This window comes from Aythya marila, assembly GCF_965140915.1.
Source record: "Aythya marila genome assembly, chromosome: 13".
Taxonomy (NCBI): domain Eukaryota; kingdom Metazoa; phylum Chordata; class Aves; order Anseriformes; family Anatidae; genus Aythya; species Aythya marila.
The window spans coordinates 15,687,150-15,711,330 of NC_139054.1; the positions used below are offsets into that span (position 1 = coordinate 15,687,150).

Below are 24,181 nucleotides of genomic sequence, written 5' to 3' on the forward strand. Positions count from 1 at the left end.
GTGCTGCCGGCGGGGAGGAGAGACCCAGAGGAGGAGGAGGAGGACGAGGAGGATGCTCCGGAGGCCATCCCGCGCTGGTGCTGGGGCCTCACTCCCTGCAGTCCCCGGGCTGTGAGACCACCGCCGTGCCCCCGGTCGCCTCGCTCCTCTCACATCATGATGTGCCGCCGGCGGTGCAGGGCCAGGTGGTCGGAGCGGGAGAAGCTGCGGTCGCAGTCCGAGCAGCGGAAGGGCTTGATGCCCGTGTGCTTGCGGAAATGCCGGGTCAGCTCGTCCGAGCGGGCGAACTTCCAGGTGCAGCCCTCCCAGGTGCACTTGTAGGGCTTCTCGCCTGTGGGGTATAGATATGGGGGGAGCAGGGGGTCAGGCAGCACCACGGCAGTGCGCTGTCTATTAGGCGCAGTACGGTAGCGCCCCCGAAGTGCCTGCGGCGGGGCGCTAGGTGAAATACGGTAACGGCCCCAAAATGCTGGGGGGGCCGCGCTAGGTGCAATTCAACAACGGCCCCAAAAGGGGTGTGCGCTGGGTGGGTTGCGGCCGGGACCTGCATTTGTGGGGCGCCCTGCGGCACCGCCCTACAACCGCCGTGCCCCCCCCGGGCGTTACCCCGCTATCTGCCAGCCACAAAGCGGTGCCGCCCCCACCCGGAGGAGCTCCCGGTGCGCGGCCACGGCACGGCCGGGCCGAGGCTGCCCCCGCGTGGCCCTGCGCTGGGTGCGCGGCGCTGACAGCCCTAAACTGGGTTCTGTTGCGCGCTTATTATGGGCGTTACGGTAACGCAGCGCGGGGCGCGCCTATTAGGTGCATTACGGCGCCACGCCCGCAGAGGCCGCGCCGGGCCCAACGCCGCCGGGCCCCGCCCACCCTGCGGGCTGGGGGCGTGGCCGGCAGCACCTGGACGCCACGCCCCCTGCCCTTAGGCCACGCCCCCCGGCGGTCCCCGGGGCTGGGCTCGGGGCCCCCAGGGACCTGCCCCAGGCTGGGGAACTGCCCCTGGGCGGCCCCGAGACCCCTCTGCCCGACACCCCATTACCCTGACACCCCGTCACCCTGTCATCCCATTACCCCGTCACCCTATTACCCCATGGCCCCACTACCCCGCCACCCCGCTGTCACCTTGTCACCCCACTACCCCGTCACCCCATTTGCCCCGCTACCTGTCACCTTGTCACCCCACTACCTTATCACCCCACTACCCCGTCACCCTGTCACCTCGTCACCCCACTACTCCATCACCCCACTTCCCTGTTACCCTGCTGCCCAATTAATTCCCCCATGGCCCCACTACCCTCTCACCCCATCACCCCACCACCCCACTACCCTCTCACCCCATCACCCCACCACCTTTTTACCCCACTACCCCATTACCCCATCACCCCAGCCCCCCCCGGCCCCATTACCCGTGTGTATCCTCCGGTGGGCTTTGAGGTGGGAGCTCTTGGTGTACACCTTGTTGCAGCCCTCGAAGTCGCACTGGTGGATCCGCCGCTTCTTCAGGTCGGGGGACTCGGCGCGGGGCAGGCGCGGGGTGGCAGGCCTGGGGGGGGGGGACAGGGACAGGGACAGGGATGGCGGCGCCGTGCACCCCCCCGGGATCCCCCCACCACCACCCCCATGGTCCCGGGGCCGCACTCACTCGCGCTGCAGGTCCTGGAAGGGCGCGGGGCCGCTCTCCGAGGCGCTGTCCTCGCTGTCGCTCGGCATGTCCATGGGGAACATGGCGCCAGGGTCGATTTTCACTGGGGGGGGGCGGGAAAGAAAAGCTATTGAGGAACAAGGAGGGACGGGGTCAGGCCGGGAGCGCAGGGCATGTGGGGAGCAAACACCCCAAAAACCCGCCCGCCGCCCCCAGCGCACCGACAGGCGGCGGCGTTACCCCCCCCTAAAAAATTAACGGGAGTTTGGGGACGGGGAGGTACCCCTGGGATGCAAGTGGGACATAAACCCCCTCGTAAGGGGGATGGGGACGCAGTTAGGAGAGGGGACATTTTAGGGGTGGGTACCCAGGCCACCCACCCCATATGGAGGGGGACACAGTGGGGACATTATGAGGGAGGACAATGAAAATGGAGCCACTGCAGGTGGCCAGCAGCAGGGTGGCACCGCTTTGTGCCACTCCCTGGGACAGACACGAGGCCACCAGCACGGGGACACCGCTGTCCCATGCCAGGGGGACTCGGGTGCCACTTTTTGGGGTCGCCACCCCTCCGACAGACGACGCCTCGTGCGGGAAAGCAGCGGGCGAGCCCCTTACCGGAGCCGGTGTTCTTGCCGTCGCCCCCGATGAGCGGCACGGTGATGGCGGTGACACCATCGGCCGGCATGGTGGTGTAGACGACGGGGAGGGACTGCACCACCACCGGGATGGTCTGCAGGTTGCCCATCTTGCTGGGCAGGTTGACCGAGGGGATGGTGTGGATGACGTGCAGGATCTGCTGCCCGCCGCTGCCCTGCGACGACGCCAGGATGGAGCCGGGCGACAGCACGGCCGGGATGGCCGAGGCGGCCGAGCCCAGCGCCGGGGACGCGATGGAGACGCTGGGGGCGGTGGGGACGGGGGGAGCCACCAGCAGAGGGGACGAGTGCACGGAGGGGGGCGGTGGGGGCGGCGGGGGCTGCGTGGCGGGCGGGGGCGGCGGTGGCGGCAGCGGCGGGGCCTTGGCCTTGTTGAGGGAGAGGTCGACGGGCTCGGCCTGCGGCTGCCCGCAGTCGGTGGCCAGCAGCTCCTCGGGCGGCTCCGTCTTGATGTCGGCCAGCAGCACCGGGGGCTCCAGGGGGGGCTCGGCCAGCAGCGAGGACGAGCTCATCTTGGGGGGCGCCTTCCCCTGCCCCGCGCCCTGCGGGTTAAGCGCTGATTAACGCGGGCCGCTCGGTAATTAACGGGGGGGGTTAATTACACCCCCCCCCCCCCCCACCACCACCTCCCCACCCACCTGCTCCGGGCGCCGCCAACGGACACCGCCCCCCCCCCCCCCACCGCGTGCCAGGGGGGGCGGAGCCTCGGAATGTGGGCGTGGCCTGAGGTGGGCGTGGCTTTGAGGTGAGGGCGTGGCTTCTCCCCCTCCCCCCGCGCCTTATTAAAGAGGCCGGGCCCTTTAAGACCAAAGGGCGGGGCGGGGGCGGGGCGGGGCGGGGAGGGAGGGGAGGGAGGGGGAGGGGGCGCGCGCGCGGCGACGTCGCGCCTCGCCCCCCCCCCCGCCTCCTGCCGTGACCTTCCCCGCGCGCGCTCCCCGGAAGCGGGGCCGCGCTTAAAGGCGCCGCCACCCCCGGGGCGTCAGGGAGGGGACGGGAGGGGACGGAAGAGGGGGGGGGGGGAAGGGCACGGGGCGGGAGCTGCCCCCCCCCTCCTCACCCACCCCCACCCCCACCCCACCACCCCCCTCCCCCATGGCCCCGCTTACCCCGAGCCCCCACCCCCGGGCAGGCCCCGGGAGGCCCCGTGCGGGGCGGGGCGGCACCTGCGGGGCACAACCGGGGCCGCGTCCCCCCCCCTCCCCCCTTCCCCCCTCCCCCCCTCCCCTCATATCCCAACCTCCCCCCCCCCCCCTCCACAGCCCCACCCCGGCCCCGCGGCCCCTTTAAGAGGCCGCTCAAGATGGAGGCGGCCTCGCCTCGCCCCGCTCCCCCCCGGCCCGGCCCGGCCCGGCCCGGCCGCTCTCACTTTGCCGTGCGCCTCCTCCGAGCGCATCGCAGCAGCCGCCGCCGCCGCCGCCGCCGCCGCCGCTGCCCCGGGCCCCGGGGCGGCGCCGGGCGGGGCGGGGCGGGGCGGGTGGGGCCGTGCCGGGGCCGGGCGGGGCTGGGCCGCGCCGCGCCGCGCCCACGGGAGGGGAGGGGCGGGGCCGCCACGGGGCCCTCACGGAGGGAGGGGAGGGAGGGGGGGGTGGGGGGGAGCCCCTAAAAGTGACGTCACCGCTGGCAGCAGCCAATGGGCGGCGCCCCCCCCGTTGCTATGGGGACGGGGCCCGGGGGTGCGGGGGGGTTTGGGGTGAGAAATGGGGGAATTGGGGGCTGGGGGAAGCCCCCTGAGGGGCCCTGCCCAAGGCCTCGTGGGCCGGGCCCCCCCCCCGCCCTGCAGGCCCCACCCTGAGTTATTTAAACAAAAAACGTGCTTTTTTTTTTTTTTGCTTTTTTTTTTTTTGCTTTTTTTTCTTTTATTTTTCTTTTTTATTTTTTTTTTTTCCTTTTTCCCTCCCCGGGCCGCTCGGTTCACCTCAGGTGGCAGGAAGGAAACGGCTCGCAGAGCCACCGGGGAGCACGGCGGCAGGAGGCACAGCCATTGGGGCAGCCGGGCTCCCAGCGGGGCCCCCCCCCACCCCAAATCCCCCCATGGGATTTGCCCTGGGGTCTTTTTGGGGTTTTGCCCCTCTCTGGGGCCGGCTCCGCCTGTGGGATGCCCGAGGGCCGGGGCGGGCAGCACCGTTTGGGGTGCTTGGGTACCAAGGGGCTGAGGCACCGGGGGAGGCCGGTGGGACCCCAGGCTGGGCAAAACGCCCCCAGGTTGGGCTTTTGGGACAGGGACGAACAAAACCCAGCGGGGTACGGCCAAGAGGTGAGTTGGCCACCTCGAAATAGAAGCAGCGGCTTCATTTCTCTGCACACTGCCGCTGTCTGACAGCTCCCTCCACACCCCTTTATTACCTGCCCCCCCCACCCCACACACTTTTCCCCCTTTACGCATCCCCTTCCCCGTGCCCACAGCCCCTGAGGCAGCGTTTCCCACCCGGTCCCGTCCTCCAGCCCGCTGTGAAGCAGTGCCCTCAGCAAGGTGTCTTCAGCTCCACCCCGCAACCACGGCCCTGAGCCGCCTTCTGCTCTCCCCAAATCTCCAAGCTGCCTCCCCAGCAGCCGCTGTCGACCTTCCCGAGGCTCCGACAAGGTAGGGAGAGGCAGCAGCGCTCCCCACAAAGTCTGAGTTGGGAATCGGCGTCCAAGCTCCTCTCCCCCAGGGACGCCGCCTCGGTGGCTCTCGCTGGAAATCCACCCAGCCCCACAGCTCCCAAACGCAGCTGCTGAGGAGGCGGTGCAAGACACGGGGTGTTTCATCCTGCCACGCTTTAGAACCGGTGGAAGAGCTCGTGCGCAGCCCGGCCTCGGCTCCCCAGCCGAGATGTGCCCTTTAGCTCTGCTCTCACACCACAGACTCACCCTTTCAGATTTTTTTTCCGAGTGTGTGGGCCGGGGATAGAGGGGAAAAGCGTGATTTCGAGAACACAAAATGGAGAGCTAGGCTGGGAGTTGCCACACCCTTTTTTTTTTTTTTTTTTTTTTTTTTTTATACAGTCATTTGATGCAGCGAGAAAAAAATTAAAAAAAAGATGCTGACAGGCATCAGGTCCCACCCAGCAAGTCAGAGCCCCCTAACTCAGTGCTCCTGTTCCTCCTGTGTTTAGTGGCATCAAACCTCATTAAAAATAGACAGTACTACAGCCACCCCGGTGCCGAACGCCGTCCGAGTGGCCCGCCACGAACACGGCTCCCGTCGTTCATGCACGCACAGCCCCCAGCCACCGCGCTCTGCAATTCCTACGTGCCCACGGCAGCCCCAGCAAGGAGGGCAGGGACACCAGGGACACCTCGCCGCCACCTTCCGTCACCTCGGGAAGCGTCGAGAGGCCAAGGGCATCCCGGCTGCTTCACCCGCCTGGTGAATTTTGCCTCCATATGGAGAAAAAAATAAAAATCTCGAGGGGAAACTCGGGAGCGACCTTCAGCTGGCACTCCCCAGAGGCTGGGGAAGGGGAAACGCAGCGAGGGCATGTCTGCTTGCCAAGGCTGCCCCGGGTTTTAGAAGAAAGCAAGCCCATGGTGTCCAAAGCTCTAGGATCTGAAATCCCCGGTAGCAAAAAATTTATTTTCATGACTGAAGACAAGGAGAAATTTATAAATGTATTCTAGCAACCTACCAATAAAATAGTAAATACTCCATCCCTGTGATTTATACGATCACCTGGGAGCAGAACATCCAGAAAGGCTCTGCCACGTGCCACTATGACAGCCAGGAGCATGAGACCACGTGCACATCACCTGTCCTTACTTCTTCCCAACCCCACACACGCCAGGAAGTCTCTTTTGAAGGTCCGCAGTGTATCCAGACATCATCCGAGTGACTAGTGTCCAACGTTACAAGGAGAAACAATAAAGAAGATTGCGGTGGTAAGCAGCACACTCATTTCAAAACCCACAAAGACATCCACATTGTTAGATTCTCCTAAAAAAGTAGTTCCGATTCACTTTTTCTCCCCCCAACGACCAGGTGCGTCGGCCGGCGCTCAGCGCATGAGCAGGCTGTGCTTTGGTCCGTCCACTCGCTCCAGCTTCTCGAAGTGTTTTCTGGCGTTGCGGATGTTGATCAGCGTAGCTGCAGAAGCTGAGATGGAGAAGGGAGAAGAAAAAGTTAGAAGGGATGGACAGCACTCATCTGAGCTCCTGTCAGCAGAACCAAATCAGAACCCTGGCTGGTTTGGGCTCACGTTGCCACGCCAAACTCAGCACCATGACGAAAAGGAGGAGTGAAGCCCGCTGCTCAGCAGAGGGCACAAGTGTTCTACAGCTTTTACTTGCACCGGGCGGCACCAGATTTCACCTAAATTTGGAGAAGTGACGCAGCGTGAAGCCGGCGCTCTTCTCTACTGCTCAGGGAGCACCAACCTCCCGGCCTCCTGCTCCCTGCGTGGCGCCGGGAGGTGGGGGCTGCTCGCTGATATCAGGGAGGCACAGGAGAAGAGTCAGGACAAGCCGTGGTCACGCAGAAGTCACTTCAGCTTCTCATCTGCTGCTCGAGCACAGGAATATCACAGCTCAGTAGCTCACCCAGCACCCCAGGGCTCGCTCAGGTTTTCCCTAACGCAGGAACCCCTTCAAAAAGGGGAGGACAAGATTAACAGCTGCCGGCCACGCAGCTGCCCAGGTCAGCGTGCCTTCAGCACCTCACATTTTACCAGAAGCAGCTTCGATCAGGAATATAAACACAGTCACATATTCAGGCCGTGCCTCTGGCACTGCTGGCCGCAAGTCGTTAAGATAAATAGACGCGACTATAATTAGAGCCCTTGCCCACCGAGACGGTTCAGGCAAGAAGAGCAAGAACTCATGCATAAACCATCCCTGCTTCCTTTCCAAAAAATCACCGTGGCTGCCAAAGCAGCGCAGCCCAAAATAGGCTGTCAGACGCGACCTATCCCATCAGGTCACATCTGCCACCGCGCTTCCCCACCGTGGCTCCGACCCTGCGCCAAACAGCGCCGGCTCCGCTCCTCCTGCGAGGCAAGGGGCTGCTGAACCACCTCCCCTTTCCCTCCGTGCCTTTTAAGCCAATCCTTTTTATTGCTTTGCCTGCTCTGTGCCACGTTCCAGCAGGAACGCACCCTAACTAAGCCAGCTGCTCGTCCCCATGAACAACGGCCCCAGGCTCGCCTCTGCTTCAACTTACGTATTGAAGGGTCCGACATAACCACCATCACGTATGTGTTTGAGGTGAAGATGTCGATAAAAGCAGCAAAGTTAGAGTTCCTCACTTCCATGCTCTGGAAAGAAGCGGCCAGCTTACTACAGAGGGAAAAAAAAAAAAAGAAAAAAGGGAAATGTAGCGTTACTGTAACAGCGCTCACAAGTTCCCCACCCCATCCCCAGGGTCCCTGTTCAGCGCTGGAAACAAAGAAGCATTGCTTGCAAAGGGGGACGTGACCACCAGGTGAGGCTGGGGTTTGTTTTTAAGAAGCAAACCCTCCAGCTTCAGGCTTCATTCATCCAGCAAGGGCAGCACGAAGCCATCAGACTGCTGGCTGGCTGTAACTCGAGACACAGCTCCACCGCCCCGTGGAGGACGCTGTGCCCAGCATCACTTGTCCCACGGATGAAGCTGTCACTCCCGGGACAGTTTTACACCCTCTGGAAGCAAGCACAAAGCTGAAGGATCTCGAGGCAGCTCTGCAAAGCACGCTGCTGCTTCCCCGTCCTGTCCGGGCTCTGAACACTTCCAGATGTTGCTGACAGACTGGGGAACCTTAGGGCGGTTCACAAGACGAGGTACTCTGAAGTAAGCTTTCTATTTTCCAGTTCAAAATGCTGATAACCACGGGCTTGCAAGCCCGTTCCTCCCAGACCAGGGCGCTGGCAAAGCCCTTCGCCTGCACTGCCAACCGCCTCCAGCTCCTCAGCCCGCTCCTGGCACTTCCCCACCTTGCCCAGGAGAAAAAGGCCGAGCAGAAAACGGGTGTTTCAAAACAACCCCCTTTCAACAATCACCAGAGGAGGAAGTTATGAAAGATGAGAAGAAACTCGGACGTTTTTGACCACCGTGCTTTCTAGAAAGCAATTTAACCGAGGCACCTCCTCCCGCCAAGGAGGTATAAAGGCAATGTTCACTTGGAAAGCTTCCTCGTCTCGGCATGACACCAAAACCCCTGCTCAGGGATCCTTCCCACTGGACCAGCTCACCTGCAACTTAGCTTGAATTGTTTAATAATGTTGCTGATTTTCTCAAATCTGTGGATATCCCGCTGTTCTTTGCACTGATAGTGAGAAATGACCTGGAAGGCAGAAAAAACGCAGGGTTAGTCACTGATTTCAGGGGAGCCCTTCGCAAGTGCTGAGCTGTAAACACCCCAGAGGCACTCCTGTCCCTTTGGGGCCTGAACACCCCGACTTGGTGCCGTTTTAACTCAACGTAAAGCACAAAAAAAAGCACAAGGTGGAAAAGTACAAGGTGGAACAGCGGAACACAGGCGGCTGGCTTCCTAGGGAGCTCTCCCTGCACCAATTAACTGAGTCAGAGCGAGATGGGGCTACGCTGCCTGCGCTCGGATCCGCTCCCCTCCCTCCCCTCCCACGCAGCAATGCAGCAGCAAGGTGCAGACCTTGGTGCTCGGCTGCAGAGGCTGGAAAGATCAAAAGTTTCCAGGATTCCTCGCGCCGTGACCCACGCCTACCTCTCCTCTCCCCAGCCCCTTCTACAGGGCTGGCAGCCCACACACCTTCACGCCCCAGCCAAAAATCCAGCAGGCTGAGAAGGGCATTTACTGCTTAAGGGGGATCACACATCCAACAGCTGCATTATCTTTGTTCCCACAGAAATCCAGGAAGAAGCATTATTTGAACAACGCTACGCTACGAGCTTTAAGCTCAGAGGAATCCATAAATCAGCTGCTACAGCCTTGCAGGAATTAAGTTGTGAGGTTTTTTTCCCCCCTTCCTCAAGGACCTTAAAAAATCTTTATTTCCTACTTTTAAGCCTGTCCAACTGTTCCTACAGATACAAGTTTAACCATATTCAAGAATCGCATCCATACCAAAGCCTTCACTACATGCAAGCTCTTTTCTCAACTCTCCAGGTTTTCCTGTTACTGCGCTGCGAATACAATTTCAGAATAAGATTTCACTTCGGGAGAAAGGAGGCCCTGGGGAAGTTTAAGTGTAAGAAAACAGTGAGAAGGAGAAAGTCTTTAAAAAGTCATCATTACACCGAAAATCAGTACAGAATTTTTGTAGCAAAGAAGTCGCTTTCAGTAAAAATAAAAAAATAAAAATGCAGGTTTTGAATGCATGTAAGCACTGCTACCTAGCGCAAAGGTGGAACTATTCATTAGCTACACGAGTTCTAAAAGCAGAACTTGCCAGAAACAGCAGGTGCCTAATCCTGACAGTTGAAGTGAGAAAAGTAACGAGAAAAGTCACTTCAGTCAGGCCTTTGTCAAGGAAAGCGCTCAAAACTGAGATCAGTTTCTTCAGGTCAGTGAGAGCACTGGTACAAAGCCTGAAGGAACCAAGCTAGGCACTAAGAGAACGGCACGACAGGCAGCGGTGGGTTTAACCAACACGTTTCCCCACAGCAATCCAGCTGTCAGTGAGCCTCTATCCACACTTAAGGCTTGTAGAGCATCAGGCACTCGCAAAAAAGGAATCAAGAATAGTTAAAAAACAGCCGAGAAGGAACTGAAAAGACTGTTTTTCAAGCTAAAGAAGGCTCTCGTCCTGTGCAGAAAGGAATTCTCAAGTCCCACGGCTGATAACAGAATGGGGATCTGAAACCCTCCCGCAGCTTGGAAGAGGGAAATACCACTCAAGCCCTCGGCTCAACTGCGAGCCGTGGAAATTTGGGAAGGTCACATGAGCCACGGAGTCCTGTCAGCTACTTTGAGTATCACAAGGCCTGGATCAAAGCGTTCTGCCATCTGGTGCTGGCACCTCTCTCTGGGCAACTGCCACAACCGCACTTTCCATCCAGGGAACTCCGTCCTAGGCTGGGCAGAGGGACGCGAAGGGCAGAACGGCTGTATTCACCAGGAAAGTGGCTCTCTCAAACAGAAGCACTTCGTCTGCCTCGATGATCTGAGCAAAGTTCCTCAGGTTCATTTCCAGCTGCTGGACGTTGGGGATCAGCTGATAGACTATGCTGGACCAAGCCTGTGGGCAAACAAAGAGAAGAAGGGCTGCGTTAACACATCCCCCAGCCTCACCACGAGCTGCTGACGTCTCCACCTACTACCCCCAGAGCTCTCCCGTCCACTCGGTGCGTACCAGAGCCTCCCACCACCCTGCTGCCCAGGGCACGAGGTCTGCAGAGCTCCAGAGAGCTGCGTGTGGAGCAGCACACGGCTTTGCCTGTTTTTAAACAGCTCAACACAGCCTGCTACCTGTTAGTAGGTTAAGGGAGGGCCGGTGTCTAGAGGGAGCTGGGTGCAGGCAGCGTGAGGGGTGCTGCCGGGCACACGGTACGGGATCACCCTCAGCCAGACCTCGTCCTACACCGAATTTCAACTGCTTTTAGATGGATTTGCCAGGATGGTGAGGTCTGCCTGCTGAAGTCAAGATTAAGAGCTCCTCACCTTCCGCCCAGCAACCCAGCGTGCTGCCACCACTGCTTGCTGGCAGCTGACAACGCTCCTTTGCTCCCAGCGTAGCCCAGGCAGCACCTACCACGCTCACACCTTAAAGACTCTGACACTGCAACGAGGGCTGACCAACAAGAAAAGGCAAACCAAAACCACCACCACCAAAAAGCCACCCTCACGCGCTCCTAGAAGCAAAGTAGCAAAGTAAATCCCCAGGATGGTAAATGCCTGAAGTGCTTTAACTGTAATGTGGGGAAAAAGCAACCAGGAAAGAGCTCCTTGCTGGCTACACATGACTAAAAGATGCACGAGGTCTTTGTGAAGTGGCTAGGCAAAGCGTTTAAGCAGCATTAAAGTGACACCACAACTCCAAGACATGGAGGAGTTTTACTTTTGTTTTTTTAATTTAAAATGCTGATGCCATTCCGGCCAGCTAACCTCCACCAGGAGGAGTCCGTGCAGATCTGAAGAGGAGCAGTCAGTAGCAGAGCAGTAGGAGCTAACCGCTCGCCTTCCTCGTGCTCGTTTTCAAGCGGGGAGGGGGAAAAAGGCCGGCTGCAGAGGGGATGGGGTACAAACCTTGTAGAGTGTCTCATCCCAGATGGAAGTCCTAAAACAAGCACATTCCAAGGGACGGGAAAGGCGCCTCAAGTCTTCCTCACGCTCCTTAAAAATCTGGGAAGTGAAAAAAAAAAGAAAAAAGAAAAAGATGAGCAGTCGAGTGTAAATATTTCTTCCTTTGTGTGGTTGCTGACTGGCACCTCCAGCACACGTTTCAAACAAAACTCAACAACGCACGGCGCTGGGGAAAGAGGAGCAGCAGCACGTGTTGGCAGGGACGGGCTGCCAGAAACCTCTCCCACTGGGGCAGCAGAGACGAGCAACCCCGGCTGTCTTGCAGCAGGAGGCTCAAACCTCAGATAACCGCGGTGTTGTGGAGCAGAAACGGAAGCTCCCGGGTGTGAGTTTTAGAGAGGAGCAGAAATCTGACATCCCCCGGCCACGCGCAAAAAGCTGGGTCACTGGGAAGAAGGTAGAAGGAAAGCACTAGAGAATTTCATCTGCAGGAACTGCATGGACGAGGCAGCTCCGAGGCTCACACGCAGCCTTCTCCCACCAAATTCTGCCCTCCAAAGTTCAGGCTACAAAAAGGAAGGGGCCAAAGAGAAGGCAGCCTCACAGCAGGCTCCTACAGAAGCAGCAAAAAAGCAGCAAGGCCAAGTGTTTGCAGGAACGGCCTCAGAACAGAGCCTGGTGACTGCGCAGGGATACGCACGGGAAATAAAACCAGAGAGAGGCCCCCTCCCAGCTGCCCACCCCACCCCAGGGCCTCAGCAGAACCTGCACAGCTACCCAAAACCTGCAGCTGTACCCCAGCCCCCGAACAGAGCGGGACAGAACAGCTTCAAGGTTTGAGACTCCCCCTTCAGCTCGCAGGGAAGGAGGAAAAGATCCTCAAACCGCCCCTCCGAACAAGCTCTTTGAGCTGTTTTTGCAGACGCTCACCAGGAGCCAGAGGGAAGTTTCGTGGGACTTCTTGCAACAGCCTAAGGGGCCTCCGGGCTTGCTGCAGGCCAGGGAGTGGCCGAGCAGCCAGGGGTGTACTCCTCAGGCAGAGGTGCCTAAGCCTGGAAGAGTTTTTCCTCTGATATCAGGAGCTGGTTGCTTTCAGTCACAGCTGAAAAATCGAGGCTGGCGATATCCAATATCCTCCAGTCTCCCTGCAACCTTCCAAAAGCTCTGAGGAGAGCAGAAAACACCAAACCCAGCCGAGAGGCTGACCCACGGCCTTTGCAGGATGCCTCCTGCAGCACGGGAGCGTTAAACCAGGGTGATCTCTGGGCAAGCAGGCACACCGAACGCCGTGGGACAGGAAGCAGAAGCACTGCCTGGTACAAACCACTTTCTAGTTAACCGGGAAAGTTTCAGCCTTTGTTTTGTCAGCCTTCAGAGCCCAGCTTACGTGGGATCGAAAGCGAGAGCTGAAAAGAAACCAACCACCACTGTCATCGCCACAATCCTCAGAGCCACCCAGACGGTTAAAGGCAGCTCCAAGTTTGCTGGGTTTCCTTCAGCTCTCCCTTCCTTCCCTGCCCCCAGCACCAGAACCAGAGCTATGAAAGCAAAGGCTGGGAGCAGCTGTCACTAAAAGCCAGCAGGTCTCTCCTCCACTGGATGCATGCAGGAAACAGCACCGACACAATCTGGAAAGGGAGGAAGGGGCTCAGACAATTCTTAGAGACATCTGAGAAACAATTCGAGGAGCAGTGCTGACGGGGCTGGATTTGAAGCACAGAACAGCACCGTTACACAACGCACAGCCAGGAGATGCTCTCTCCGAAAGCATTTCTATGGCAACTACCAGCTGCTCACCAGATCCCGCTGATCCTCCTGCACCAGGTCCATCTTGTGCACCAGGCAGAAGATCTTGGCGTCAGGGGAGTTCTGGAGGATGGCCTCCAAGCACGACTGGTAGTAGTGCATGTCCTTCTCCAGCTCGCGGCTCTCCACGTCGAAGACGTAGATGAGGACTTCCACATTGCGGAAGATGTTGTCCCGCTGGCTGGTGAAGTAATTCTCCATGAACGTGTCCTGGCTGAGGAGGAGCAGAGCAACAGAAGCACCAGGTGAAGGGCTCGGGCTCCTCGCCAGCAGAAGAAAGGAGCCAGCAAGGAAAGGGTGGGACTTTCCTCGGCCTTTCCCGTGGAGGTAGCTCGGAGACTGCAGGCAGGAGGCCAGCCTCCTTCCACCCACAGCCCTAAGATGTGGGATCCGCTCTTCCCAGAGCTGCCTCACCAGTTCCACAGCGGCGAGCAGTGAGCCTGCTCCATACACCAGCAGCACGCGGCTGCCTTCGGGGCAGAAGGCCCTCTGCTCCTGTTCCACCCCCACCCCGTTCACAGCACCGGCCCCCAGCAGCGCCAAAAGCAGGAATCCAAGCACCTACCCTCCGCAGTCCCAGAGGTTTAACACCAGGTTTCCGAGGAACCTCACGTGGGAGTGCTCCACATCGACTGCAAAGAGACAACGAGCGGGTTACCGACTGCCCCACGCACCCAGACCACAGCCGCCTCCTCGGGTAGCCCACAGCTCTTTGCAGTTCAGCTCACAGTTATCAGAGCTCCCTCTGAACAGCGCTGGGTGTAAATCCAGCTCCTGAGTAACCCAAGCCCTCCTGCCCGCCAGCCAGGCCGCCGCTGTGCTGCGGCAGGTGGCTCCCCCGTCCCGACACCCACTGACCTCTGCAATATTTGAAGCATGGCACCAGCCCCAGCACGTTCTGCGAGGGCTTAAACCAGCCTTAAAAACACACTAACAGTGTAAACTTCAAGAGACCACACCTACAGCAACACAGGGACACGCGCCAGTCAGACATCGAGTCCTCCCGGAGCAATTGGAGGCTGTTGCAGGGGGCTTTCCACTCAGTGCTATTTTTTACACCAGTGGCTTTGGCAAAAAAATAGAGGCAGAAGATGCTCGTTAAGACTGGTGCCTCCCCCTGCCACAACCACGGTGCACAGCAAGATCACCGGGCCTCCCTCTGGGCTCACGAGCAGCACGCTGAGGACAGGGAGGCCTCAGCATCAGGAAGAATGAGGAGGCGGCTCCAAGCACACCTCTGACAGCAGGTGCAGCAGCACCAGAGGCTGCTCCCTGATCGCCCCCCAAGAAAAGGAAGGTTAAAGTCCAGGAGCAAAGCGTCAGGACTGGAAGCAGCGCTCAGGGCTCCTTCCCCTTTCACTCCAGCCTCTGCCTGACCTCATCCAAACCACGGAGCGAAGCGAGCTGCGAGCCCCCGACTGCTGCTGGCACAGGCCGGGAGCGGCAGGGAGCAGCATCCCCCCTCCGACCCACAGCGCCCGAGCCCCGGGGGCCTCCCAGCTCCCCCAGGAGAAGCCTTACTCGTGGCGCCCAGGCGCCGGGTGTCCCTGGCGATGTAATTCGCGAAGATGATGGACCTCATGCTGGTCTTCCCTGACCCGCTTTTACCCATCAGCAGCACCTGAGGGGGGGGGGGGACAAAAACACAGAGCCAGGGTCAGCCCCAGCACGGCACCGAGCCCCGCAGCCCCCCCCACACCCCCCCGCCCCTCCCCCCCCGCTGTTCCCTCCCAGGCGCTGCCCGCGGAGCCCCCAGGGCCCGGCCTGACAGGGCCCGGCCGCCCCCTCCCCCCCTCACCTTCTTCTTCATGGCGGCGCTCGGCATCCCCCAGCCGCGGGCACAGCACGGCGGCGCTCCGCGGGCCTTCCTCAGCCCTTCCTCCGCCTTTCCTCCGGCTTTCCTCCCGCTTTACTCCGTCCTTACGCCCCCCCCGCCCCCCCTCCCGCCGCGCTCACGGGACCCAGCGCTCGGCGGCCGCCGCCGGTCACGTGAGCGCGCGCCCCGCCCCCCTCCTCCCGCCGCGCCACGTGACCCCGCCAGAGGGGGGCGGGGAGGGAGGGGCTGGGGGTGAAGCGCGCGGCGCCATCTTGGCTGCGGGCAGCCCTCACTGCGCACTGAGGAGGGGGCGGCCTGCAGGGGGCGCCGCGGGGCCGGGAGCGTTGCGTGGGGCTTGGGGCGGGCGGGGCGAGGTGCACACAGCGCCTCCCATATGGTCTAGCGGTTAGGATTCCTGGTTTTCACCCAGGCGGCCCGGGTTCGACTCCCGGTATGGGAAGGAGGTGAAATTTTTGTTCGTCCTCCGCTTTTGGGCCCTGAGGGGCGCTGAGGGGAGCGCCCGCAGCCGGAGTGGGCACGAGGGGAGCCCGTGAAGCGAGCCCCGAGCGGGGCGCTGAGGCAGAACCCGCCCAGCACGGCCCATAAAGGCCCTGAGAGCCGCAGTGGGGCCCCGCCGCTGCCACCCGGCCCCAGCAGCGCCCTGAGGGGCCCGGCCCAGCCCCGGGCCCCGCGCAGGCTTTTGAGGGGACCCGCGGCGCTGTGCGCATGCGCACCGCCCCCCCCCCACACGCACAGGGCGCAATGCGCATGCGCCGCCACCGTGCGTCGCCCGGTCTGTGGCATGAGGCAGCACGCACGCGCACAGCGCCTCCGCGCTTGTCACGATGCGCATGCGCACAGCCCCCTCCGCGGCGGGGCGCTGAGCACGCGCCGTGCCCTGCTCCGGGCAGGATGCAGGGCGCATGCGCGGCGCAGTGCGGGCGCGTCACCGCCCCGGCGCCTCTCGGCGCGCATGCGCCTCGCCCGGCGGTACGCCAAGGAGGGCGCCCACAGGGTCGGGCAGCGCGCATGCGCAGTGGCAGCGGCGGGAGGCGCAGTGCGCCCCCGTGTGGCGGCCCGGCGCCATGGCGGGCTGCGAGGGCACTGCCGAACCCCAATGAACGCCACAGCCTCTGCCCTGACACTGACCGGCCCCACACTAAAACACTACCCCTGAGTTCAACACCTAAACGGCTTTTAAACACCCCCAGGGATGGTGACTCCACCACTTCCCTGGGCAGCCTGTTCCAATGCCTCACAACCCTCTCAGTAAAGAATTTCTTCCTAACATCTAACCTAAAACTCCCCTGGCGCAACTTTAGCCCATTCCCCCTCATCCTGGCACCAGGCACGTGGGAGCACAGACCAACCCCACCTCGCTCTAACCTCCTTTAATTACTTATAAAGAGCGATGAGGTCGCCCCTGCACTGACCCGGCGGTGGCAGCCAGCCCCATAGTTTGGTTCCCTGATGCTTGTTGGGGTTGAAGCTCCACCTTCCTTCCTGAGGAACAAAGACAGCCAGACAACCCCAAAATGCTTCACGGGCCGCACAGTGCCAGTTCTTACTCATGTAATTGCTGCCGTCCCTTGTGCCACAGTGACCCTGGGCGAGGAAATACTGAGGAAATGTCTGCCCGGGGTCTCTGCCGCGCTGTTAGGGCAGCAGGCACCGCCTGAAGCTGCCCTGTGGCCTCGCTCACGGCGTCGCACTCCCAGCACACGAAGGCAGCTTTGTGCTCGCAAGCTTTCAATCTGAAAAGTCCCATCGGTTCCTCCCCTCAAAGGAAAAAAAAAACACAAATAGGATTAGCTGCGTGAATCGGGATTACTCGCAGAAGAGCATTCAGGGCATTTGTGTCTTAACAAGTGTGGATGAAACCAGAAATTAATGAATTCAGAAGCATTGCTACCAGCGCAGCCCCATTCCTCTTCCAGTTGCTCGGCTGAAGGAGAGGCACGGTGTAAGGAATGGGCTCTGAGGACAGACACGCTGCTGCAGTGCCGTCCCTGTGCTCAGCAGCTGTCACTCTCTCTACACACACATCTATTCGGAGCCAAACAGGGTGATCAAACTCCTAAAAAGAGAAAGCTTCCCTGGCCTTTACATTTCCTCCCACTGACACACGAGCCCATAGCCCCTGCAGAAAGCCCTCCAAGTGTTTCTGGGCTCTCAGCATGTACTAAAAAAGAAGAAAAAAAAAGGAAAGAAAAAAGTCAGACAATAAATATTTGCCTCGGCCCAGCATCAGCTCTCCGGCCGGAGCGCTGGGATGAATGGCTGCTGGCAGGCTGCACGGCGTAGCTGGAGCAAGTGCTTCAGGAAGACGGAGAGCCCCAGCCGGCTCCAAGACATAACTCACGCCAGATGCTGGTGCTCTGGGTTCTCTTTCCCTCCCCCGGTGGGATAATGATCCTGATTTATTAGTGAAGGTACAGCAGCACACTCTTCCCAAGCAGCACGCTGTCTTCACAGCTTGCCTGGGCTCTTATTAATGTCCTTTATCCCTCATCACCTCCTGGCGGTGTGGTGCAGCAAAGAAACCCACTTTGGAGACAGCAGCAGCACGAGGCAGAGGAGAAGCTGTTGCCTGGAGATCAGACCACGATGCTGATGCCCAGGCCATGCTGTTTGCCAAGCATTATTAACCAAAGCCATGCCATTTCTGTGCAGATTGGTTGGTTGTAAACAAGCACAGCACACACAGAGGCTGAGCCCGCAACAGAAATAACGCTGCCCCATCTCCCACTCCTTTACACAATCACTGCCTCCACACAAACACGTGGTAGAGCAGACTCCAAGGAAAGCCCCGGTCGTTCAGGACGTGCGTCTTTCTGTCCGGCCTGACGGGGGACAGCTGCCCTCTGCCAGGGGAGATAAAGCCCAAGAGCACCTAAGCTAACAAGCACCTTGATCTCTGCTTCCCAGGCATGAACCGCCAGGGATTCATCCGTGCCACAGGGTAAGATTTCGGTTTCAGGTGAAATTTCAGCTAATTGCATCCTCTGGCAGTTTGGCTTCTCTCACTAAGCTCAGGGTGTTAGAGATCTGGAAAGAAATTTGAACTAGAGCTTTTGTAGACAGCTCGTTATGAGAAAACAAGCACAAATGCAATGAGCCACCTGAAAGTTGGGAAGAGCAGGCACATTTTTACTAAAAAACTTGATGATAATTACGGAATATACACACCACCCTGCGCGCAGGGCACCAGCCCAGACTTCTGTTCAAGAAAGGCCGCTGGGATGGGACAGCAGGATGGAGGCCACGTAGCAAAACTCTTCTGCGATGCAATATAATATTGACACCTAAAAACCCCCTCTTGAAACTAGCGGGGAGCAAAAGGCAGCGTGAGATCCCATACAAAAAGAGCGCAAGATCCCACTTACTAAGTCAAGTGTCTCTCTGAGAAAACATCACGTTTCCACTCTGGGCCCTGCATTCCCTGCCAGCCAGGCTCCAGGTGGGATTTAACATGCTTGGGTTTCATCTGCGAAGCACCAAGTTCTTCAGCAGCAGCAGGTGCCCTTTCCCCGTGCCAAAATCCTGCAGCTGAGAGCAGAGAGAGAAATGAGTTTAAGGTATTTGCATGTGAGGAGGAGTGAGACGATGGCAAAGGACTCCTGATGGAGCTGACACAGCCCTCAAATCCTTGGCTAAGTTGGCTAAAGCCAGAAGTTCATCGTCTTTGTGTGCTGGAATTCCCACCGATATTTCAGCACTTGTAGGAAAGTCTGGTCTGAGGAAAAATAAGGTTTTTCAGTGTCAGCAGCCCTGTTTGGTACGGGTTTTAGCATACGGCATCAGCACTCTCACAACTCACTCTGCCAGCTACATGTGCCTTGTTATTAAAGCTGGGTCAGAACCCTGCCTCTAAGTTAAATCCTCCCAAACCCAAACCGTTCAGGCTCTGAGCACAGTCTGGACTGCTTTCCAGCCTGGCCGCAGATCTTCTTGCACCAGCCAGACCCCATAAGCAGCCAACGCACATGAGTCTGTCTTGTCTAGATGCGAAGCAAACAGGTACATCTGTTCAAGGAGAAGGAAGGCTGGCCAGGTAAAACAAATCCCCCGCATCTCCCTTCCAAAGCTGTCAGCCCAGCGATGCGACGGCTCCTTATCTGCCCATGCTTGACTTGTTATTTAATTAAGACGGAGACAGAAATTTATTTACACTGCAGTGTGACCCTGGGCTTAGAACAACACACCCTACGTATGACCCAGGCGATGTTGCAGGAAATAAGAGCTTCCAAGATGGGAAGTGGCAGCTACTTTTACCTACTGACAGCTTTCCAAATGGGCCCTGCTGGAACCTGCTGAAGAGATCTCTGCCCTAGCAGAGGTACACCTCACCTGCAGTCCCTCACGGGCCGTGTAGCAGAGTTACATCTCCACTGGGAGCAAAGGAGAGACTCAAAGGCTTGGCATTGCCAAGCCCAGCTGCCTGCCTAACTCATGCTCTCATTCCTGAGCAGAGAGGGAGACTCAACATCTCCAGAGAGCCTTGTGACTAAGAAAGGTGCCGTTTTCTCCCCACCGTCATCATCTGCCAGTGCCTCAAAACCAGTATAGCCTGGAAGAAAAGGTGTAGCTGAAGCTACCCCTCTCCTCACTGTGAGCACTGCACGAATCTTGCTCCGTGCTTGACTCGAGGTTCGTTAGGGGGAGAGCTGCTTTAGATCTGCACCGTGCTGCCAAAAGGAGGGAAGAATAAACACGATCGCTGCGCTCCAGAAGTGAGAGGAAGGCTGATCTGTATTGTAATGGAAAGGCAGCTAGGGCTGAGGGTACTGCAAGTTATGTTTAAAAATAAAAACCAAAATCAAAGCCTTGCCTGTCAGCTCTCACAGCGCTTCAGGAGAACCAAATGTTTCCTTGGGCAGTAGGAAACGAGCAGGTATTTCCTGCAGCAGTGCTCACATGTCAGCGTGAGACAAGCCTGCAGCTGGCTCCTGGTATTAGCTTTGGGGATGTCAAGGACTGAGCCAGTCGAGCAGCTTAAAAGTCATTTTCTGACTCCTCAACACCATTAGATTTCTCTGGGCTCATGAGCACTGAGAAGAGATCATGGGAGAAGGTTTGATTTCCTGAAGCTGTCGGTGAATCTGCCCTGTTCATTAGCGGAGTTGCAGTGTCCCAAAGTGCAAAGTTGGTTCAGTCTTTAAATTTTATTTTAAAATTTTTAAAGGAAAAACTAAGCTGAACACCACTCCAGCACCATTTCAAGTTTGCCTGTCCCAGCCTGACAATCCTTTTAAAATTTCCTGTCACCCTAAGAAAACCATTTGACGCTTTTCACCTGGGAAATGCATTTTCATGGTCAGGAAAATGAGCGGGCAGCTGTTTGTCCCCTCCAATAGCCAGGCAAACATCCGTGGCTCCGAGAAACCTTCTTCTGGATTCCAGTCACAGGCGTGCCAGACTGGAGCCCGCAGATGAAACACTATTTTCATCTACATCCAAACAAGTTTTCAGCTTCTGACGGAGACTGAGAGGTGCTGGGTGATTTTCAGCTAGATGTATGACTGAGGAGCTGCTCCGGGCCAGAGCTACGGAAGGGTATTAGGAGGCAGGACTGGAACCAAATTTATCTTGCCAAGCTGCGTGAGAAATTAGCTCACCATCTCCTAATCAAAGCAGCATTCGAGTCTCCAGGTTTGGGAAGGATCACAGTAACACATTTCTCACCGCTCGCCTTTTGAGTAATTTCTTACCTTCAGACAAAGTGGAGAATTTCACCCCGCTGCCAGCACCAGCAGGGGGGTTCGCACAGAGCCCCCCTGTGCCTGCTGGACCTTTCCCCCTACAACAGCTTCGTCTCGTTCACACAGCGGAGCTGGAAGAGGAAAAACATCTGGATTAAAACGTTATACAAGAAGCATCCCAGGTCAGGCACAGACTCCAAAAAAGCAGGCAGGATTCAAGGCAGATGTGTTGCTATTTGGGACTGGACTTGCAGACTTAGATGGGAGTGCTTTTATTGGGGGTAGGGAGGAAGGGCTGGGTTTCCAAGAAACAAGCAGTGCGAAATGAGTTCTGTTCTGCCGAGATTACACTGGGATAATTTCCAAAGCTCTTTTGCCCTCTCAGACCGATGGACTTACATCTGCTTGCACCACCACTGATTTTTGCTCTCGGTCTCCACTTTGCAAATTAGGAGTCCCAAATCAGAATTGTTCTCACGAATAATGAAATTTTTGTTTGATCCAGTTTCTTGTTACAGCCTCGCTATTTAAGCCACTGGAGCCTCAGTGCTCTGTGTAAATTATCTTCCACAGTAGAATAAAAGTGAATTAAGGGAAGGCAGTTTCCATCTCAGCTAAGGAGAGCAAACGACCAAAATGCCTCTTCCTAGTACATAAAAGCTGCAATTACAAGCTCATTATTTAAGCGGTGTGTTTCTGATGCTTAATCTTCCTGGATTCATTCAGACACTCCAAAATGTTTCTGAAAGGATCCTCAAAAAACTCAGCAGGGCTGAGTCATTTTTAATATTTCACTCCACATTCATCAGAACAGATTTAAATAAATTGCATTATAGCCTCTGTATTTCAATAATTGTAAGCCTTGTGGGAGAAGAGAAGAACTGAAGCCAGGTTCCACTTAATACGAGTTTACCATTATCCATAATATTTAAAGAAATCACAGCAATAACAAAACCACACAAACACTCTCCCTCTTGATTTTAAGGATTTGCATCTTTTGACATTTTTCCTGCCTTAGCACGGCGATGATACGGAGATGGAATTAGCAGAAGCACTACAATAGCGTTATTTTCCGTGTTATTTACGAGCTAATGGCTTGAGGCTCTGAAAACAACTTTTATGTCAGGCAAGACGGAGTCTGGCTTCCAAGCAGACCAAGGCACAACGTCTTAAGGAGATGAAGCAGTTCACACCTGCTAGTGATGTATTAAGTTCTGTATTTATTGTTCTTAAAGGAACTTGGTTTCACTGTGTTATAGTTAGTACTCTTGTGCTCAATGAAGACTGCCATCCTTAACTCTCTGGCTACGTTTTTTTCCATTATTCTCTCCATTATTCTGCCAAGCAATTTAGTTCTTTCTTAGTCAATAAATTGCTGTAGTATTAAATTAATATTGCTGTAGAAATTAGTCACAGAGTACAGGCAATATTACATGGGGTCTGGTTAAAATATTCTCCTGAACAGAGCGAGACAGCTATGTGCAACTCAATAAAAGTGATACATCAGTTCTTTTTAGTCTCTTTGGACCAAATCCTATTACATGAGTGTAAATCTAGAATGAGTCTGCTGATCACACTGAATTTCCTACATATTTTTCTCTAATGAAGCAGAGAGCAAAATCTGGCTGGTAGGCTCTGACGGAGAAGTAGCATTTACATCACTTTCTTATTGTTAATTCTAAGACTCAGTTGGACTTGTCCAACCCTTGCTAGCTGGCTAGCAAAGTGTCTCAAGAAAATAACAGAATAAACCAGCCATGTCATTTCTAGGAAGTGCACCTCTCTTTCTTCCTTCCTGGTCACACAGCATGGACCTGACGGCCACTGCTTCAGAGTTTTACCTTTAACACCTCTGAGCTTGAAAGCGGGCTAACGGTGAATGAGGGTGTGTTATTGGACACACAACAACAGCAAAATGAATGCAACTGTCTCCTTTTAGCATTTTCCAAGAAGATGCTGGGGTTAGAGAGGGAAAAAACAAGTCAGGAGAGGAAGGGGCACAAGAAGCAGTGCCTCCTCTTATCATGACAGTGCTGCTGCCCCTCGTAATAAATACAGTGAACCTCTACCTTGTGCTGTAGCTTCAAGTTCTCTCCTGCATCCTAATACCACAGAGTAAAGGATTAAGGAGTAAAGGATTTTCCTTACCAGCCTTCTGCCTTCTTCTAAAACTCCTCCATCAACAGGGGTGAACTCCAAAGGTTTGCAATAGCCAGTGGGAATCAGAGGCCTAAAGGAACTACTGCAGTTCTGCTGTTTCCATGGCACGGCAGCAAGGGAAGCATAGAGTTAAGATTTAACCCAGTGAGAACAGACTTCCATATCTCACTGCTTTACACACTTACCAGTAACTGCTGTAGCTTGACCCCACGGCCACCTTGCACTGGGACCTCTAATCCAGGAGTTCTTGTGCAGTCCTAACATGAGGATTCATTTCACGTGTATGAACAGTGATAAACGTCCCTAGTCTGTTGGCTTCATCCTCCAGGAAAGCAAAACCTCAAATTGTTTCACAGGGGGATGAAAATTATCACTGAATGAGGCACAAATGAGGAGCTGAGGAATGTAATACAACTTCAAATTGGGTTGTCCAGAGGACTGCGTGAAGCATAATGGGATGCAGGTTCCCAGGTGAGCACTCTGGGTGTTCTGAAACGCATGCTTGCTTTTGCTGAACTCTGATGCCATGCGTATCTTATACCTCCCTCTCACACAACTGTCATCTGCCAAGGCCATATTAAGTAACCTAGTTAGAGAAAAGCAGTTTTGGAGCATGTTTATTTTGTCTCTCCTTGCATATTATCATTCTATTTGTCCACAATGTCTAGATAATAATGGTAAAACAGCATGTTACTGTGTCTGAGAGGAAAGAAAAAAGAAGAGTCTGGGATGTATTCTGTGTTTTTCCCCAAAGGATATGTCTGCATCTGTTCTTAACCCTTTCAGGCAGCCCTAAAATACATATATAGGCAGAAGCAAGTGAAAGGGAAGGCTGCAAATAGCTTCAATCATATGAAATGATAAACTAGAAGAATAATGATGATTTGCCAAATGATAATTAAGATATATCACCCTGTCTGGAAAAAAAAAATAGATGAGTAGGATGTGTAGTAAAAATATCATGGGATGGTTCCAGTACAGTATTCTTGCTGTTCCCTCCTAACAGGGGGACAAAGACTCCGTGAGAGAAATCAGCACTGTATTCACATTAAAACCAACACCTGCCACCTCCTGGTCCTTAAATTAATAACTACACAGGGCAAGGGTGCAAAATAACCCTAAGCACACACCGGGACTTGACTTGCTAACAGTGTTCCAGTGGCAAAAGAGTAGAGCCGAGTCCGATGTTAAATGGATCTGCACAAAGGACAGCAGCGAGCCCGGTGACAAACCCCACCGTGCTCCTTGCTGCTTATTCTGCCGGGCACGCAAGGCCCAGCCAAGGTCTCCAG

The 24,181-nt window shown here is 56.4% G+C and overlaps 2 protein-coding genes across 3 annotated transcripts; both read right to left on the reverse strand.

Moving 5' to 3' along the window:
* KLF8 (KLF transcription factor 8) lies at window positions 1–3,784 on the reverse strand. Of its 2 annotated transcripts, none has more exons than XM_082770427.1 (5): window positions 3,662–3,784; window positions 2,255–2,837; window positions 1,637–1,739; window positions 1,401–1,537; window positions 1–331 (listed from the first exon to the last, which is right to left on the reverse strand). In XM_082770427.1, exons 1-5 carry the CDS (start codon window positions 3,686–3,688, stop codon window positions 150–152), a joined length of 1,032 nt encoding a protein of 343 aa, XP_082626553.1. In that variant the 5' UTR covers window positions 3,689–3,784; the 3' UTR covers window positions 1–149. The 2 variants fall into 2 exon arrangements, with proteins under 2 accessions (XP_082626553.1, XP_082626552.1); XM_082770426.1 differs by having other exon boundaries at window positions 1,637–1,763.
* Window positions 3,785–5,810: 2,026 nt separating this feature from the next.
* On the reverse strand, window positions 5,811–15,164 carry LOC309883161 (ras-related GTP-binding protein A). The gene is made up of 9 exons (XM_082770990.1): window positions 15,010–15,164; window positions 14,733–14,832; window positions 13,777–13,843; window positions 13,203–13,425; window positions 11,409–11,504; window positions 10,279–10,401; window positions 8,437–8,528; window positions 7,430–7,545; window positions 5,811–6,367 (listed from the first exon to the last, which is right to left on the reverse strand). The coding sequence occupies exons 1-9, from the start codon at window positions 15,034–15,036 to the stop codon at window positions 6,270–6,272; spliced, it is 942 nt and encodes a 313-aa protein (XP_082627116.1). The 5' UTR covers window positions 15,037–15,164; the 3' UTR covers window positions 5,811–6,269.
* Between the last annotated feature and the right edge of the window lie 9,017 nt (window positions 15,165–24,181).